Source organism: Ptychodera flava (genome assembly GCF_041260155.1).
Source record: "Ptychodera flava strain L36383 chromosome 3 unlocalized genomic scaffold, AS_Pfla_20210202 Scaffold_25__1_contigs__length_14229661_pilon, whole genome shotgun sequence".
Taxonomy (NCBI): domain Eukaryota; kingdom Metazoa; phylum Hemichordata; class Enteropneusta; family Ptychoderidae; genus Ptychodera; species Ptychodera flava.
Genome location: NW_027248279.1, coordinates 7,864,325 through 7,880,035, shown reverse-complemented (window position 1 = coordinate 7,880,035; position 15,711 = coordinate 7,864,325). Strand labels below are relative to the sequence as shown.

The following is a 15,711-nucleotide window of genomic DNA, read 5'->3' as shown; positions in this document are numbered from 1 at the left end:
CTATGCCACTGATCTTAAAAAGGATTTTATTCTAAACAGTGAAATAAAACGATTATCAGGACGGATAGCCTACACATGGGGGCCCGTGATTGCTCTAATTTCCACCGGTTTAATTACGGGTAAACATTTAAATTTTAAAAAAATCGGGCTTAATATAATACCTGAAATAAATGGATTCAACTTCGCAAGCACCGACTCAGCAAACAACTCCGTCAGGGGCTCCACCAGGGGCGACCCTACCACCGACACCGACACCACAACCCCTCCGACGACACAGCGTAACATAGAGAAAATTACGTTACCGACGAAGCATCCAGGGAGGGTTGCTGCGGGCAGGCGATTAGCGGAATGGAACAGGCAAAACAAGAGAAAGAAACGCCAAGCAATTATTAATGATAGCGATGCGGTAGCGAGCCCCTATCGGGACCCCTCTCGGAACGGTTCCGATAGGGTACCACCACAACAGTGTGATAGCTGGTATAATAAATGTTATCTTCTTTTAGGAATTGTGGGAGTTTCATTGACTGCATTAGGCTATATTGGGGGCGTGCTCGGCATACCCCTGTCCCGTTCAGAAAGATCCTCCCCAGAAAGCGAAAAAAACAGAGCCCGTAGCAGCTCCTCCGGAACCGTTCAGAGGGAGGGAGGGGGAACCCAGCTCCTCTACATTGCATGAGATGGATAATCAACTCCCCATATTTTTTATTTTTATTTTTCTATTTTATATACTAGTCAGCAATAATGGATACTAAAACAGTTGTAAACACAATGTACGATGGTATTGTAATCGCAGGACTTGCGATGGGATATCTTATGATCTCCAGCAAATTTCTGAAAATAGATATGGGCGATCCAAGTCGACCAAATTTAATTCGATTGGTGAAATTAGGCGGTGCTACTGCTGCCGCGGTTGCGACTAAAGATCTCCTTGAACAGAAAAATATTATTCCTGCTGAACCTTATACTTTGTAATGGGCACCTTCGGAATAATAATAATAATATTCATCGAACACTTATACTTAGTAATATATACATACAACGTACAACGATGATCATTTGGATCGACAGCAAAACAGGCAAACCGGTTACTGTTAATTTTGACCCTTGCATTGACATGACACAGTTTACAAAGATAAGACTTTTACAGTGTTCACTCTTTAACATAACGAGAACAAATACTATAATAAAATATCAAGAAAATGGGCAACCGAAGAAGACTAAATCAATACGTCCAGGTAACTACAATATTGATACACTCAATAAAGAAATCGGGTTGCAGCCGAAAATCAAATTTGAAAAACATCTGCCGACAAACCGCGTTCTTCTAACTTTGGCTAAAGATGTTAAAGTATTTTTTAATGCTACAGGTAACTTCGCTAACCTCGTCGGCTTTTCAGATAAAAATGAGGACAACCCCGTGGAAAAAAGTACTATGAGTCCGAAGACAGCAGATTTCTTAACAGTCACTAAATATATAGTTCATTCAGATGTCGTCGATGTGACTGGAAATTATGTTTCATTTGGTTCAGGTGAATACATACAGGGGAAAGTATCGGACTGTTTACAAATACTTCCCATCCAGGATACAAAAGAAATAAGTGAAAAGGTCACCTATGATTTTAAAACGGGGGCGCACTTTCCATGCCATTGAGAAAGGGTTCAGACTATATGAGTTCAATGCGTATTTGGATAACAGATCAGGATGGAAACATGATCAATTTCAATAACTGGCCAACTAGCTTTTGTATTTAATTATTGTAGCTAACGGTGTAACCCTATCGGAAGATAAACCATCCCACGACCAATCCTCCAGCAATATAAATCATCTCATATTTCTTTTGCTCTTGACTTGGCTGATAATAATCTGAGAATTGAACTGGCCTTGACGTAGACTTGCTTTGCACTGCTTCTGCTTCTTCCAGGATTTCTGCATCTGTATCTCTTAACTCTGCCGCAGCATGCGCGTCCTTTGCCCGATTTTCTCTTTCCCAGTCAGCCTGGAGTAATCTTTTTTCTGACCAGACGTTGCGGTCATGTTCAAATTTTTCTAATGCTTTATCATGTCGGACCTTCTCTTCAATAAGAGCGTCGCCATTCCCAGAAAGCTTTTGTCCGATAATATTTCCTCCTGTGAATGCCGTTGCATTTAATACAGCACCGAGAACTGTCATTCCTATAGCTGAAGCCATGATTGTGTATATTACAAGGTATTATTTAATTTTTCATTGTATATAGGTCCCTACGGAGTATGTCTGGTCCAAGTAACTTCGGTCTAGGTGCAATTCATGTACAAAATCTCGAGCTCGAAGATCTGAGTGATGTTAAAGTTAACAATAATACTAAGATAGCAGGTAATCATAATAAGGATTACGTCCTTCGATATAAGGACCGCGAGAAACAATTCGTGTTATCGCCAGCGACAGCACAGAAACATGAACATGCTGTAGAATTTTCCGAACTTAAAGACATTGATGAGTCCATAATAGACGCTACAAAGGCTGCAAATGATCCTACTCCTTTTGCTCTGACATGGGATGGGGATAGTCAGAAATTCATGCCTTATAATGTACCGCATAACATCTTAGATATATTGGATAGTGAAATTGTAGGTGGAGTTGATGAACCACCAGGAACTCCGAATGTGATTTATTTTGATAGCAATGTAAACAAATATAAATTGTCCGATTTTCGCATTTATCTTAAGCCTAATAACCCATACATTACACTACTCGGTATACCGGTTCACCTTAAAATTAGTCCTCTTAATACGATAATGAAGGCAGATAATACACTGCGAAGGTGGATAAAGAAGGGGAGAATTATTGTTCATATACAGCTAGCAGGGTTCCAGTAAGATTATTTTGGGACACCACTTTAAAGAAACTGGGTCTGAAAAGTGTCGGTGAGGAGACAGCTGAATTAACTTTACAGACAGCAATCAACAGATGACTGATAATATGAAAATAATTGAGCATGGTACAGTTGTTATCAAATGTATAAAATTAGGTACAGGAGACGAGTTTGATGATTTAGTTGGAAATATTGCTTTAAAAACAGATTCAAGAACGAGTTGCACTATTTTCATAACTATTGATAAAGATCGAAAAGATTTAGATATTTTTACTCATACTCAGGAAGAAAGTAGTTCCAACAACATTTCATTTGTTAAAAAAGATACAACTACTTACACTTTAGATATCAGTACCATTTATCTAAAACGTCTCATATTGTTTGAAGTAATGGTCTTCCGACATATTTTAAGTTCAGAGGAAAATTCTAAAATTTTATCTATCGTGTGAACAAGTTCGTACCGATAAGTAGCCATATCAATGACAAAGCCCGTTCCGGCTCCACGGTTACCGCATATTGGAGCAACGAGTAGTTCTGGGGAAGGGGCACAAAAAAAACAACTAGCTTGACTCCATCGACGGCCGGAATAACAACATGAGGTAATAATTTTTCTTTTTAAAAAATTTTAGTATAGTATATATTGTTGTTAGGCGCAGTCATAGCTAGCGCTGAGTGACCTGACTCAGTGGCCTCTTACGCGCATGTGCGTAAGAGGGGGTTCCCTTGTAGTTTGAAAAAAGCAAGATTTTCTCCTCATTTGTACACTATTCTTTTACTACGGTTGATAAATCGATTACCGGGTTTTGGCCGTGCAATGCAAGAGTACATGGATATGTGTACCTAGACGTGTATAAATCATCATGGTTTATACAGCGGTGACAACGTATCGGTGTAAGCAAGGTGTGAGATCCGTTTCTAGCTCCATGGTGTACAGTGTAAGCCGAGCATGTGAACACCCTACATGAGCAAAAAAAACATTAGGCTGAGCGTGAAAAAGCCCTACATGAGAGAAAAATACATTGGGCTGAGCATGAAAACACCCTACATGAGTAAAAAACATGTTGCATTGTGGGTATTTTCAAGATGGCAGCCGCCATGACAGCCTGCACTGAAAGCTCTGGTGAGTACATATTTTGGTCGATTTTACCGTTGAGAAGCATTATTTGGGAAAAATAAAAACATCAGAGTATGCAGCAGTGTTTCAAGTGTCTATGCACATAGTTCATTACATAGCAGAAGCTCAAACTACAAAGATTACTTCAACACAAAATCGCTCAGTGGGTGATTAACTGCTACATCAACTTTACTTCACAGTGTGCTGTAAACTGTGTACAAGAGACTGAAGCAATGGATGTGCATGTTTACGAGTATCTTTGGGGTCGTAAACAGATTTTGTCCTCGACTAGCCAGCTCCAATAACTCAAGTCTACTGAAGACCATTCAAATTATGTACAAAGGATGTGCTTATACTTTTATTCACGATTAATACTAAAGCTAATCCTTTCTGTAAACTGCGAAAAATGATCATATTTCTGTGGTTCAAAAACTCCTAAACTTTTCCTTCATTTACAACAGCATGCAACTCTACATACCTTGCTGTATGGATGGCCATGGGTGAACTTGTCAGAGGAAGATCATTGCATTGAGAATGCCACTCAAATCCCAGATGACAACAATAACAATGAAACTGTAACAGCTGATGAAGTGAATGGTACTGATGACAATGAAGGGATTCTAACATTCCAGTAAACACTATCATATCTCTAAATTATTTAACAAAAGACAGTTTTTATATATTTTTCTTCAAGTTTTTCGCTCGATAAGGCATGTAGATCATCTGTTATTCTATAAATAGAGAAGCAGAATAATAGGCAGAAAAGGAATCTGTTAGCTTTTCTGACAGCTGTACTTATCCCAGTAGAGTAAAAGCCAACATGGTCTTGTTTTGTATTCTGCAGCACCAAAGTCTGCGTTGGTCAGTGAGTTTTGTTGGCATATTTATGGAGATGTGTTCTTTCAAGAAAAGGGCTACACTTGTTGTTTCATACAGTTCTATATTATATTCTGTTTATTTCATATTATTTAGTTTCAATAACATGATTTCATTTACTTTGCAAGAAGTAAATATATTTGAATAAATAAGTGAAAAATAAATCTTTTCCATAAAATATTATTAGTTTCTGGTATTTCATAAAATGTGAGAGTGCTGGTGAATTGAAGGGAAAGTCACTATTTTTTACTTTACTTTCATTTCATCGTATATGTACCGGTACCTAGTCTAGTATCATCTTTGGATTTCTTAACGTTACCCAAGTTTAGTTTTGCACTATTGCTTCCAACCTGGTACTGGATAACCAACCGTAGACAATATGCAACTGGCTTACCCTGGAAGTCAATCAGAGAATATGACCCTCTGTTGATTGGATTTAGGATGATAGTGCAGGCAGGGGTTACCAATAACTAATTATGTTTATCAGAGTTACACCTCAGTGATCAAATCATTACTGGTTACAATGAGTAGAAACACATTAACTTTTGTTGACTTCCATGGCAAGTCCTCTTGCATTCTCCTCAGCATGCTTACTCTGGCATTAGGTTTGGAATTACACAAAATGCTAGAATCTGTGTTTGACAACATGAAAAAGACTGAGGACATACTTGATTAATGTGTTACACACTGTCCACAAATATGATTTTATTATCAAGTTTTACAAGTTTTGCCATTTTGATCAGTGCCAAAATCCCAGGGTGTTCAATTACTAATATAGCATACATGCAATTACTAGAAAACAAAAACTGTATTGATTCATCAATTATTCCAAAATAATAAATGAATGTGACAAGTCAAGCACTGTATCTTCTTACATGTAAAATGCATGTGCTGAAAGCTAGCAAAACTGGGCCATACTGGCTGTTCTGATGGTGAAATTATCCTCTGACCTTAATTTTTTCCAACTTTTTCCAATTCTAATCAACAAATTAAATTTCCCATTGAGATTGTGGTAATGTCAAACACCCTGTGTCAAAACTCCCCCCCCTTTTTTTGCTGCCTCATCTAAGTGAGACATCCTAACTGGTTTGTGTCTTGCTCATCTTCTGTTTTGTTCTCTCAAACAAGTGGTTCTGGAAAACAAAAGAGAAGCTGTCATGAGTTATAAAATATTTAATTTTGATGATATATGTCAAGTTCAGCTGTAGATTGTTGTGAAGTTACTGAGTACAAATTTGATTAGTTTCTGCTAACAAGACAGTTACATCACAACAGCTAGCTATGGTTACCTGTACTTTAATTTAAAATTTGGACCTCTAGAAAAATACAGGAGCAGAGAGAGTAAAAAAGAAAATGTCAAAGACTATGACAGGCTAATCCAGATCTGAACCTTCATACAGTACATCATGAAAAGATATTCATTTAATTTTGATTTAAAAGTCGACAAGTTTGACTGTTTCGAATAGATGGGCAATGGAATTCCAAATATTCACAGCATTAATAAGCTGATGATCTCTCTGACCTGTAGCTGTTCTTAACATTGGTGGGTGAAGGTTACCATCATTAGCACAATGATACATGTATTTTCTCTAATATAGTGTTCACTCCTTTTAATGGCTCTCTAATTCTCTGCTAAATAGTAAAGCTCACCAAAACATGCACATGATGCACGACAAATAGCAAGCACATTGATATTTTGGAGACTTTTTTCAATAATCCTTATCTTGAATGAAAAGTGACATATTTTAAATCATATTAATGTATATGTAGGACACAATCTGACTCAGCATTATGCATTCAAGTGTCTATGCACAGTTCATTACATCTCAGATGCTCAAACTGTAATAATTACTTCAGCACTAAAACTCGAAGTAGGTGAATGACTGTAGCTGTAAACTTCCAAAACATTTGAGCTGTACAGTGTACAAGAGACTACATGCATCGCTTGTCGGCTGTGCAGTGTGTAAGAAAGTTCTTGCAGTGCTTCAGAGCATTGGTAGCTCTATGTTCAGAGGCAATGCTAGCTCTGCATGGCAGGGCTGTGTGTTACCGGCGTTATACGGCCTCCGACCATATACCGTATAACGCCGGTAACACACAGCCCTGCCATGCAGAGTTAAGGCAATGCATGTGTTATCGTAACCCACTCAGTGATTTTGTGTTGAAGTAATCTTTGTAGTTTGAGCTTCTGCTATGTAATGAACTATGTGCATAGACACTTGAAACACTGCTGCATACTCTGATGTTTTTATTTTTCCCAAATAATATTTCTCAACGGTAAAATCGACCAAAATATGTACTCACCAGAGCTTTCAGTGCAAGCTGTCATGGCGGCTGCCATCTTGAAAATACCCACAATGCAACACGTTTTTTACTCATGTAGGGTGTTTTCATGCTCAGCCCAATGTTTTTTTCTCTCATGTAGGGCGTTTTCACGCTCAGCCTAATGTTTTTTTTGCTCATGTAGGGTGTTCACATGCTCGGCTTAGCTCTCTATGGGAGCCCTGGTGTAAGACTACGACTTTATTTTTGGCTGACTGCACCAGCGATGGTCCGCATCAAACAGTACTACAGAAGAAAATTTACACCGCAAATTTCCATGGACTTTTTTCCATTTTTTTAAAATCACATTATAACTGCACTTATCGTGAAAGCTCACTTCTCAGCCGTAAAACATGACGTGTGCAGTGTGCGGAATTTTACTGTTGCTAAAGAGTGTCGATCGGCCTTCTGTGAATGCTAAAACACTTCTCCGAGCCATAGACCCTCGAGGGTCTATGTCCGAGCATAGCATCATGCAGTAACTTGCAATGTAGTAAAGTAACATCCCCGGAAGATTTTATTTTCTGACATTTTGATCCTGCATACCCTCTGCTTGTTTACAAGCAATAAAGCTAACGAGCGTCCTACTGTTCACAATATCCTTGCCCCGAAAACGACTACGAGGCAGATTATTTCAATTTTTCAAATTTCCATGGGAAGAGTTGATGTAATCAGATAATTTTCTGGAACTACCAGGCTATGATCACCTCATCCAATCATTACCCGTTTTCCTAACGATCTCTTGATATTAATTTAGTGTGTCATGATCAAAGTTTCACTTTATTACAATGCTGAACTTCTTTCGAGAAACTTAGAAATAAAGATCGATTATTTTAACCATGTGTACACGCCAACGAGATGCTATTGTTTAGCAGGAGCGGAGATTAAACCCAGTGGGTCATGGATGCCTTCTGATCTGAATAAAACGTTGGGTATCTTTAGAGCGGCAGTGTTTCACCATGAAGGCGCGACTTTGCACAATTTTTAAATATCGGATATTTACTATCTAGTATCGAAGTTTGACGATTTCGGGACAAGTATCGATACTAGACGATACTAGAATGAACTGCGGTTGTTCCATGGGAAGCCGCGTCTGTGAAATCGACGATATTTAGGATACCCGATATTTTTTCGGCGATTTGGGGACTCTAATATCGATACTAGAAGATACTAGAATTACTTGCCCTGTGCCTCGGCACGCCGGATCTGTAAAATCTCCGATATTTACCGATATTTTTCGGCGATTTGGGGACTCTTTTACTGACGATACTAGAAAGACTTGCCCTGTGCCTCGGCACACCGGATCTGTGAAATCTCCGATATTTACCCGATATTTCTCGGCGATTTGGGGACTCTAACATCGATACCAGACAAACTAGAATAACTTGCATCATGCCTCGGCATGCCGGATCTGTTAAATCTCTGATATGTACCTGATATTATCGGCGATTTAGTGACTCTAATATCGATACTAGACGATACTAGAACTACTTGCCTTGTGTCTCAGCACGCCGGATCTGCGAAATCCCCGATATTTACACGATATTTTTTGGCGATTTCGGGACTCTAATATCGATACTAGACGATACTAAATTCAGTCAAATCGCAAGTAAATATCCGATATATATCGGAGATTTCACCACCTCACAGTTCTGGCCAAACCCGACATCCAAGGACTGACTCTAGCTTCGATACTAGACGATACTAGATTCAGTCAAATCGAAAGTAAATATCCGATATATATCGGAGATTGCACCACCTCAGAGTTCTGGTCAAACCCGACTTCCAAGGACTGACTCTAGCTTCGATACTAGACGATACTAAATTCAGTCAAATCGCAAGTAAATATCCGATATATATCGGAGATTTCACCACCTTACAGTTCTGGTCAAACCCGACTTCCAAGGACTGACTCTAGCTTCGATACTAGCCGATACTAAATTCAGTGAAATCGCGCGTAAATATCCGATATATATTGCAGATTTCAGCCCTTTATAGATCTGGCTAAGCCAATCTAATACGCTATATTCGAGTTAGTTGAAAACGAAAGAATTTAATTCTTTGTGACGCACGAGGGCGATGTGTGGTAGGGCTAGAATATTACACGTCGCGCTGTCGGACGTGCGACAACAGGTTCAAAAATGGCGACGCGCGAAATTCGTCGTGAGGACCTGAAGACACTGAAATTCGCAGAACTAAAAGAGTTTCTTAAAATCAGAGGCATATCAAGGCAAGGAGCAACAAAAGCAGTACTTTTACAGTTAGCAGAGAATGCAATCAATCTCAACGTTCCAAACCTCGCAGTTGAACCGGACGACTTTGAGAGTGAACGCAGGAAACGACGTACAGTCAAAATAAGCGGTAGGGAAGTTGAACTTGTCGACATACGAGCCGTCAGAAATTGGGGCGAGAACTTAAAGTTTCTTCCTGATGTTGACTTGATTCGAATAAGTTCGTACTTACGAAGTGTCTGTCGATGGTCGGATGAGCGGCTTGTAAACTATCGTAAAGATAACGGGCACAAGTTATTTGTCGATGGACATGTCTATGGCGTAAAGATTCATTTCATTTCTGGGACAGAGTTTATTTACGTCAAATGTTGCTGTGTCCGTGAAACAAGTCAGACGGCTAAGCCATACGAAACATGGATCTTAATGGCGAGCGATGGTCGACTGCTAACAGGTGGATGTGACTGTGTTGCGTGAGTATAACATCGTTAATATTAGTTGCTGGTCTACCGTAGTGTTGGTTGTGTTGTGTAGCGAGCTACACGTTACACAACCAACACTAGAGGCCAACGCACTGCCAGCTACGTGAATATGAATCTAACACGTGTGTTTTCGCCGCTAAACTCAGACCTAGCGAGCTGCAACGACAGTTTTATTGGAGAGTTTTCATGTTTTCAACTTTTAAAGGAAAAAATAAACTATGTAATGTCACGAAGTTTTAGCGTTCAGTCGATGTAAACATAAGCACGTGGTGCGGCGTGATTCCTTTGATGGCACTCGTGCATATTCATGAATCATTGGGCTACATTGTACTTCAGTTAGTGTCACAGTACAAATGCAGCCAATCGATTGGGACCTGAGTATAACACATTTGATAAAAATTACCTTTGACACCAGACATTAGTCAGCTAATGTAATGCAAATTGACCACACAGTTGCAGCGTAACATTGTTACTTTATTGACAATCAGAGGTCAAATCTCAGTGTCACCCATTATGTTTTGTTTACAACTTCTCCACAACCATGATATTTTAGGAAAGAGGTGGGTGGCATGTTTGGAGTCAGTATGAATTTTTTTTCATCCAAATGTTTTAATTTGAATGAAAATTTTACTACAGAAATATACCTATTTTTTTCATTTAAAATTTTTCAGGGATGATGGTTCGTGTAAACATTGCGTCGCTCTTCTGTTCAGTCTCAGTAGTTTCACAGACCGGCATAAAGACCGTCATACAGAAGCAGGGACTGATAGAGTATGTACTTGGGACAAACCAAGGAGGGAGTCAGCACCTATGGTTATTGATGACATTGACATCAGGACAAACAGGACAGTACCATTACCACCTGAACCACTCATTGATACCTATAATCCTGCCATCAGCAATCCTTTACTTACACCAGATGAAATCAGATCTTACATGTATAATGCTTGTGCTGGTACCAATTCTCTTCTACTTCAAACTCTTGATACCATGTCTGATGATGATGACTCAAGTGAAAAACCCAAAACAATGTTTGAATTTGTTTCAGGTTTCAAAACATCAAGTGAGCCAGATTTCTTCCAGTATTTGAAGGACAATGTTGATGGAACACATATTTCAACAGTAAATGAACTTACTGTTGGTCAGAGAGAGACACAACATTGGTTTGATTACAGACAAGGCCGTCTGACTGCCAGTCTATTTTATGATTGCTGTCATTATCAGGGAAACCACAAAAATAATTATCTAGTTTCTAGAATTCTTTCAAAAGGCTCCAACTCTATATTTTCTGAAGCCATCAAATTTGGTATAGAAAATGAACCAGTAGCAAAACATCTATATTATGAATATCTGTGTGGTAAGGGGCACAAAGGTAGTAAAATAAGAAACTCAGGTTTTGTTATTTCCAGTGATATCCCTTTTCTTGGAGCAAGCCCTGATGGTATAGTTGAATGCTCATGTTGTGGCAAACTTGTGTGGTTGCTTGAAATTAAATGTTGCTATAAACACAAAGATAAATTTCCAAGTGCTGCAGCTCAGGATAAGTCATATCATGTGTACTTAGAAGGGGACAGGGTCAGACTGAAGAAAACTTCCAAATGGTACTTTCAAATTCAGGGTCAATTAGGGGTCACAAACTTACCATTCTGTGATTTTGTTCTGTTCACAAATAAAGGTATCAGTGTTGATCGAATACATTTTGATGAAGATATGTGGAAATCAATGAAGGCCAGACTTACTAGTTTCTATCATACATTCATAATACTAAAAGTGCTTGAAAGATGAATTGTCCAATATTAAAATGAGTAAATAAAAAATCTATGAAAAACTGGCGCAAAATCTGTCTTTGTTAATAACCTTCACTTACTGATAGCGTGATAGCACCCTTTGAAAACCTTTGGTTACAGTTGGAAGTGACATAAGAGCCTACTGCACTGCATCAACGCTTATAGAGTTTCCCCAACTGTAGACTATGGGGAAGCCCTATAAGTGTCAATGCAGTTCTAGGCTCCTACGTCACTTCTACCGATAACCAATGGTTTTTAAAGGGACGCCATCGCCTATCAGTAAGTGAAAGTGAATAACCAAGATGGATTTTGCACCAGTTTGTCATAGATTTTTTATTGATCAACACAAGATTGCTGGGTAACCTTCCCTTTTCAGATATAATGCAAAAAATCTGCTGCGTCAGCACTTTTCAACCAATATTGTTTTCTATGGGTGAAATCATTCCATGACATTTGTCTGAAAACTAGGTGCGGTGACCATATAATTTTATTTGCTAAATGAAATTGATTTCTTTTGAATGAGCTTTGTGCAAAGTTTCATGAAAATGGCAATAGTAGAAGTTGGTTTTCCAGCAATTTTCAATTTTATCCTATGGGAAGAGAAAACTCCATGCACTCAAAGTGCTTGTACATCTTTAAAATATAGTTTAAAAAAGGTAAAGCTGAGATGCTATCATGTATATATCTGTCAATTTTTTATTCCTGCAAATGCAATGTATTAAGTTAATATGTATAAAATGTATATGTACAATTTAAATACAGGTGATTAAAATTAACTGTCATCAGAACAGGATAAAATTTATGATTCTTGAAAATATTTTAGTTATAATTTATACATATAATCACTAATCTATTTGATATACAATCTGTAAAAATAAATTTCAGCAATAAAAGTTGATGACAAATTATTTACAACCATATACACTTTTAACTTATACTGGTAATTTAAATTTTGTATTACATTTTCTGTTAGAATAAAACACCAGTTGAACATTTAAATATGCATGTCTATTCAATTATCATAGTAGTAGTACTCAAAATCCTTTACAAAGAACAGTCAAGATCTATATGTGTTTTTGTGAAGCAGGTAGAAGTGTAGAAGAGCTCACATAATATGCTGAGATGGTTTGGCACCAAGGGGACCTTGGAAATTGCAGAGAGTGGCTGCAACAATAACACACTGATTGGCAACCTTTTTTAATTTTAAAGGCATTACTTGATTAATTAGATGAAACTCCTTTAATCTTCCAATAGCTTGTTCCACTCTTATCCTGAGACATGCAATTCTCTTTGATTCTAAAATTTCAGATGAATTTAATCGTTTCCCTTTAGCAGTTTTGCATTTTCTGGTAAATGGGGGTATTTTTAAAGTAGCTTTTTTCTCAGTCAATAGATCTCTAATAGTAAATCCTCTGTCAGCCATAATTTCATCCCCTGGTTCAATAAGATCTAAAAAACCACTCTCTTTCGTTATGTACCTATCTGAAACATTACCACCCCAAAGACGAGACACAAATGAAAATGCACCAGTCGGAGTTATAGAAACAAGAAGTTTGAATGTGTTATGATTCTTATATGAACTGTAGGTTGTAACTTGAGCTTTAGGGGTCCTTGGTTTTTGAATAAATATTTCTGTACAATCAATAATTGCTCTGGTGTGAGGAAAACATTGAAAACACTTGGGCATATATTTCTGAATTTTTTGACGTGAGGGCCATTTTAGAAGATGAATCATTACTTTTGCTAAGATAGATATCCATGTGGTGAAAATTTGAGATACACGACTCTGAGAAACTCCAAACAAATCTCCCAGAATACACGACAATAATCCTAATTTCAATTTCATAAGCGTCAGAATATATTCTTCAAACTTGTTCAGTTTTCTTGATGGTCCAGGTTTGTTATTACCATTGCGCTGGTACTTTGTTTCAGAAGCAGAACAAGAACCTCTCCAGTATTTAAATTTTGGAGAAAAGGAAATTATTAAATTAAACAAAGCATACAATAATGAAAGAGTTGGAACACCAGTGTATAATTTGACAGATTTATCAGATTCCAGAACTTTGTCGAGGAGAAGTTCCCTTCTCAAAGCATCTTTATCATTAAGTTTTGAATTCAATATCTGATTGTCAGTTTCAAGTTTGCAAATGTCCTGAATTGTCAAATTAGTCTGTACAGAAGCATTGACCAGGTCCTCACAATCAACATCCATATCTTCTTGAGTGGCTACATACTGATGATCCTTAGGTACTGGTGTTGATATCTTTGCTGAATACTCTGTGAAAAAAATGGTAAAATAATCTTTATCAGCAAAGGTTTCAGATATATAAAATCATCATTTCACATACATGAAATTACCTTACACTGTGACAAATCAGCTAGTGAAAGTAAAATTTTATCTTGGCAGTGACCAGTCATACCCGTCACTCATTGCTTCAAGGCTTACAAAACTCTCATGTAATTCAGTTTTTTGTCTCCTATAATTTTCAAATTCACATTGAATATGCACAGCAATTAATATACCAAACACAATTTAATACTTGGGAAAACCTAGATTTACTGTAAAATAGCAGAAGAAAAAAAAGCTTCTGGTTTGATAAAATCAAGGAATCATGAAGAGTAGTTTTATGGGAGTCAGAATTCTGGGTGGTTGTTATATGACATGAACTGATGTGCATTTAGAGAGTAACAAAATATGTACTGTGCAGTTGCCAAATGTTTATTTTTCTGAGTCCACTTTTAAAACTGAATTTAGGTGAAAATTCTGACCCAAACACTTTATCTTTTTTGCAAAGAATTTACTTTAAAATAAAATTCAAGCATAATATCAACATCTTTAATGGTCCAATATCCAATATCAGACATTTTGACAACATTACCATAGATCCCATATTTACATCATGGATTCAACCCTATAACAAGTATTTTTTTCTAAAAAATAAATACACTGGTAATCATACCAAGTCTAGCAACATTATGATTATTTCATCATGAATAAAAATCAGAAACAACAAGGTGGGAGCCAATAAATAGGTAAGCTTTCAAGATTTTGTCAGGATGCATATTGCATACTTTAAAATACACAAAAAGATTCTATCTTACCGTGGAAATCAACTTGACTGCTCTTTTCTGTAATTTCAACTTCTCCGCTAACCCCATCATACAGCTCGGACTCCAACACACTTTCAGAAGTATACACTTCATACGTCTTATCATCCGGTACTTTTTGTAAGGCAGGTTTGTTTTCCACATCGTTGAACTCAAGGCGTTTCCTACACTTCACTGTTGGTCTCTGTGATGCTGGCTTACCCCAGTTGTTATATTCAAATAACGTTGGAACTGGATGGTCATCTGTTGGACCTCTACTACCTTCAAAATGTCGACAGCAGACACGGGAAAATTTATTTGGCTGCCAGTCGGACTCCCTGCGTAGCATTCGAATCCACTGTAACCGGAGACGCCTACATTTGCTAGCCGATGGGAATGAGTGAAATGTAACGCCTCTCATCCATGGATACTTATGCAGTTTCTTCAACTTTACAGTTGCAGAATTACACCCAGGCGCATTACAAAAGAAATTCGGCATGTTTGTTTACAGTTCTCAACTAAAAATACGATCGCCAAGGAAAAAAATTCACAGTGGAGAATACTGTAGACCGCGAACAACAGCTTTCTCGATCAGACGACAGCGGCCATATTTGAAGCAGCTGATTTCTGGCCCTACCTGAGGTCAACAAAGAGCGCCATCGTGCGGCAGAGTGGCTTCAAAATCTTTCGTTTTCAGCTATCTCGAATATAGCATCATATAAAAGTGAAATGTCGCCTTGTCCTCTGTTTAACACAAACGAGATCGTCTTTGTCCGACAACGGAAGTTGACCGGGCAATGCATTTCGCAATCCAGTTTCTTCCAGTGATGGTCATTCGAAGTGTTTTTTTTTTTCACAAAGGAACACGTTATAAAAGTTCTCGACCAGTATTTCCCATTAGCATAAATAAAAAAAAACAGACAGACAAATAGCTAGATAGATAGATCATGTGGGTGGATAGATAG

General features: G+C 37.8%; 2 protein-coding genes across 2 annotated transcripts; one reads left to right on the top strand and one right to left on the bottom strand.

Annotated features, from left to right (window-relative positions):
• The first annotated feature begins 9,184 nt into the window (after nucleotides 1-9,184).
• Nucleotides 9,185-11,657, top strand: LOC139125389 (uncharacterized). Its single transcript, XM_070691476.1, has 2 exons — nucleotides 9,185-9,863; nucleotides 10,544-11,657. Exons 1-2 carry the CDS (start codon nucleotides 9,304-9,306, stop codon nucleotides 11,655-11,657), a joined length of 1,674 nt encoding a protein of 557 aa, XP_070547577.1. The 5' UTR covers nucleotides 9,185-9,303.
• Nucleotides 11,658-12,311: 654 nt separating this feature from the next.
• On the bottom strand, nucleotides 12,312-15,459 carry LOC139125360 (uncharacterized). Its single transcript, XM_070691449.1, has 2 exons — nucleotides 14,762-15,459; nucleotides 12,312-13,936 (listed from the first exon to the last, which is right to left on the bottom strand). Exons 1-2 carry the CDS (start codon nucleotides 15,243-15,245, stop codon nucleotides 12,765-12,767), a joined length of 1,656 nt encoding a protein of 551 aa, XP_070547550.1. The 5' UTR covers nucleotides 15,246-15,459; the 3' UTR covers nucleotides 12,312-12,764.
• Nucleotides 15,460-15,711: the final 252 nt, after the last annotated feature.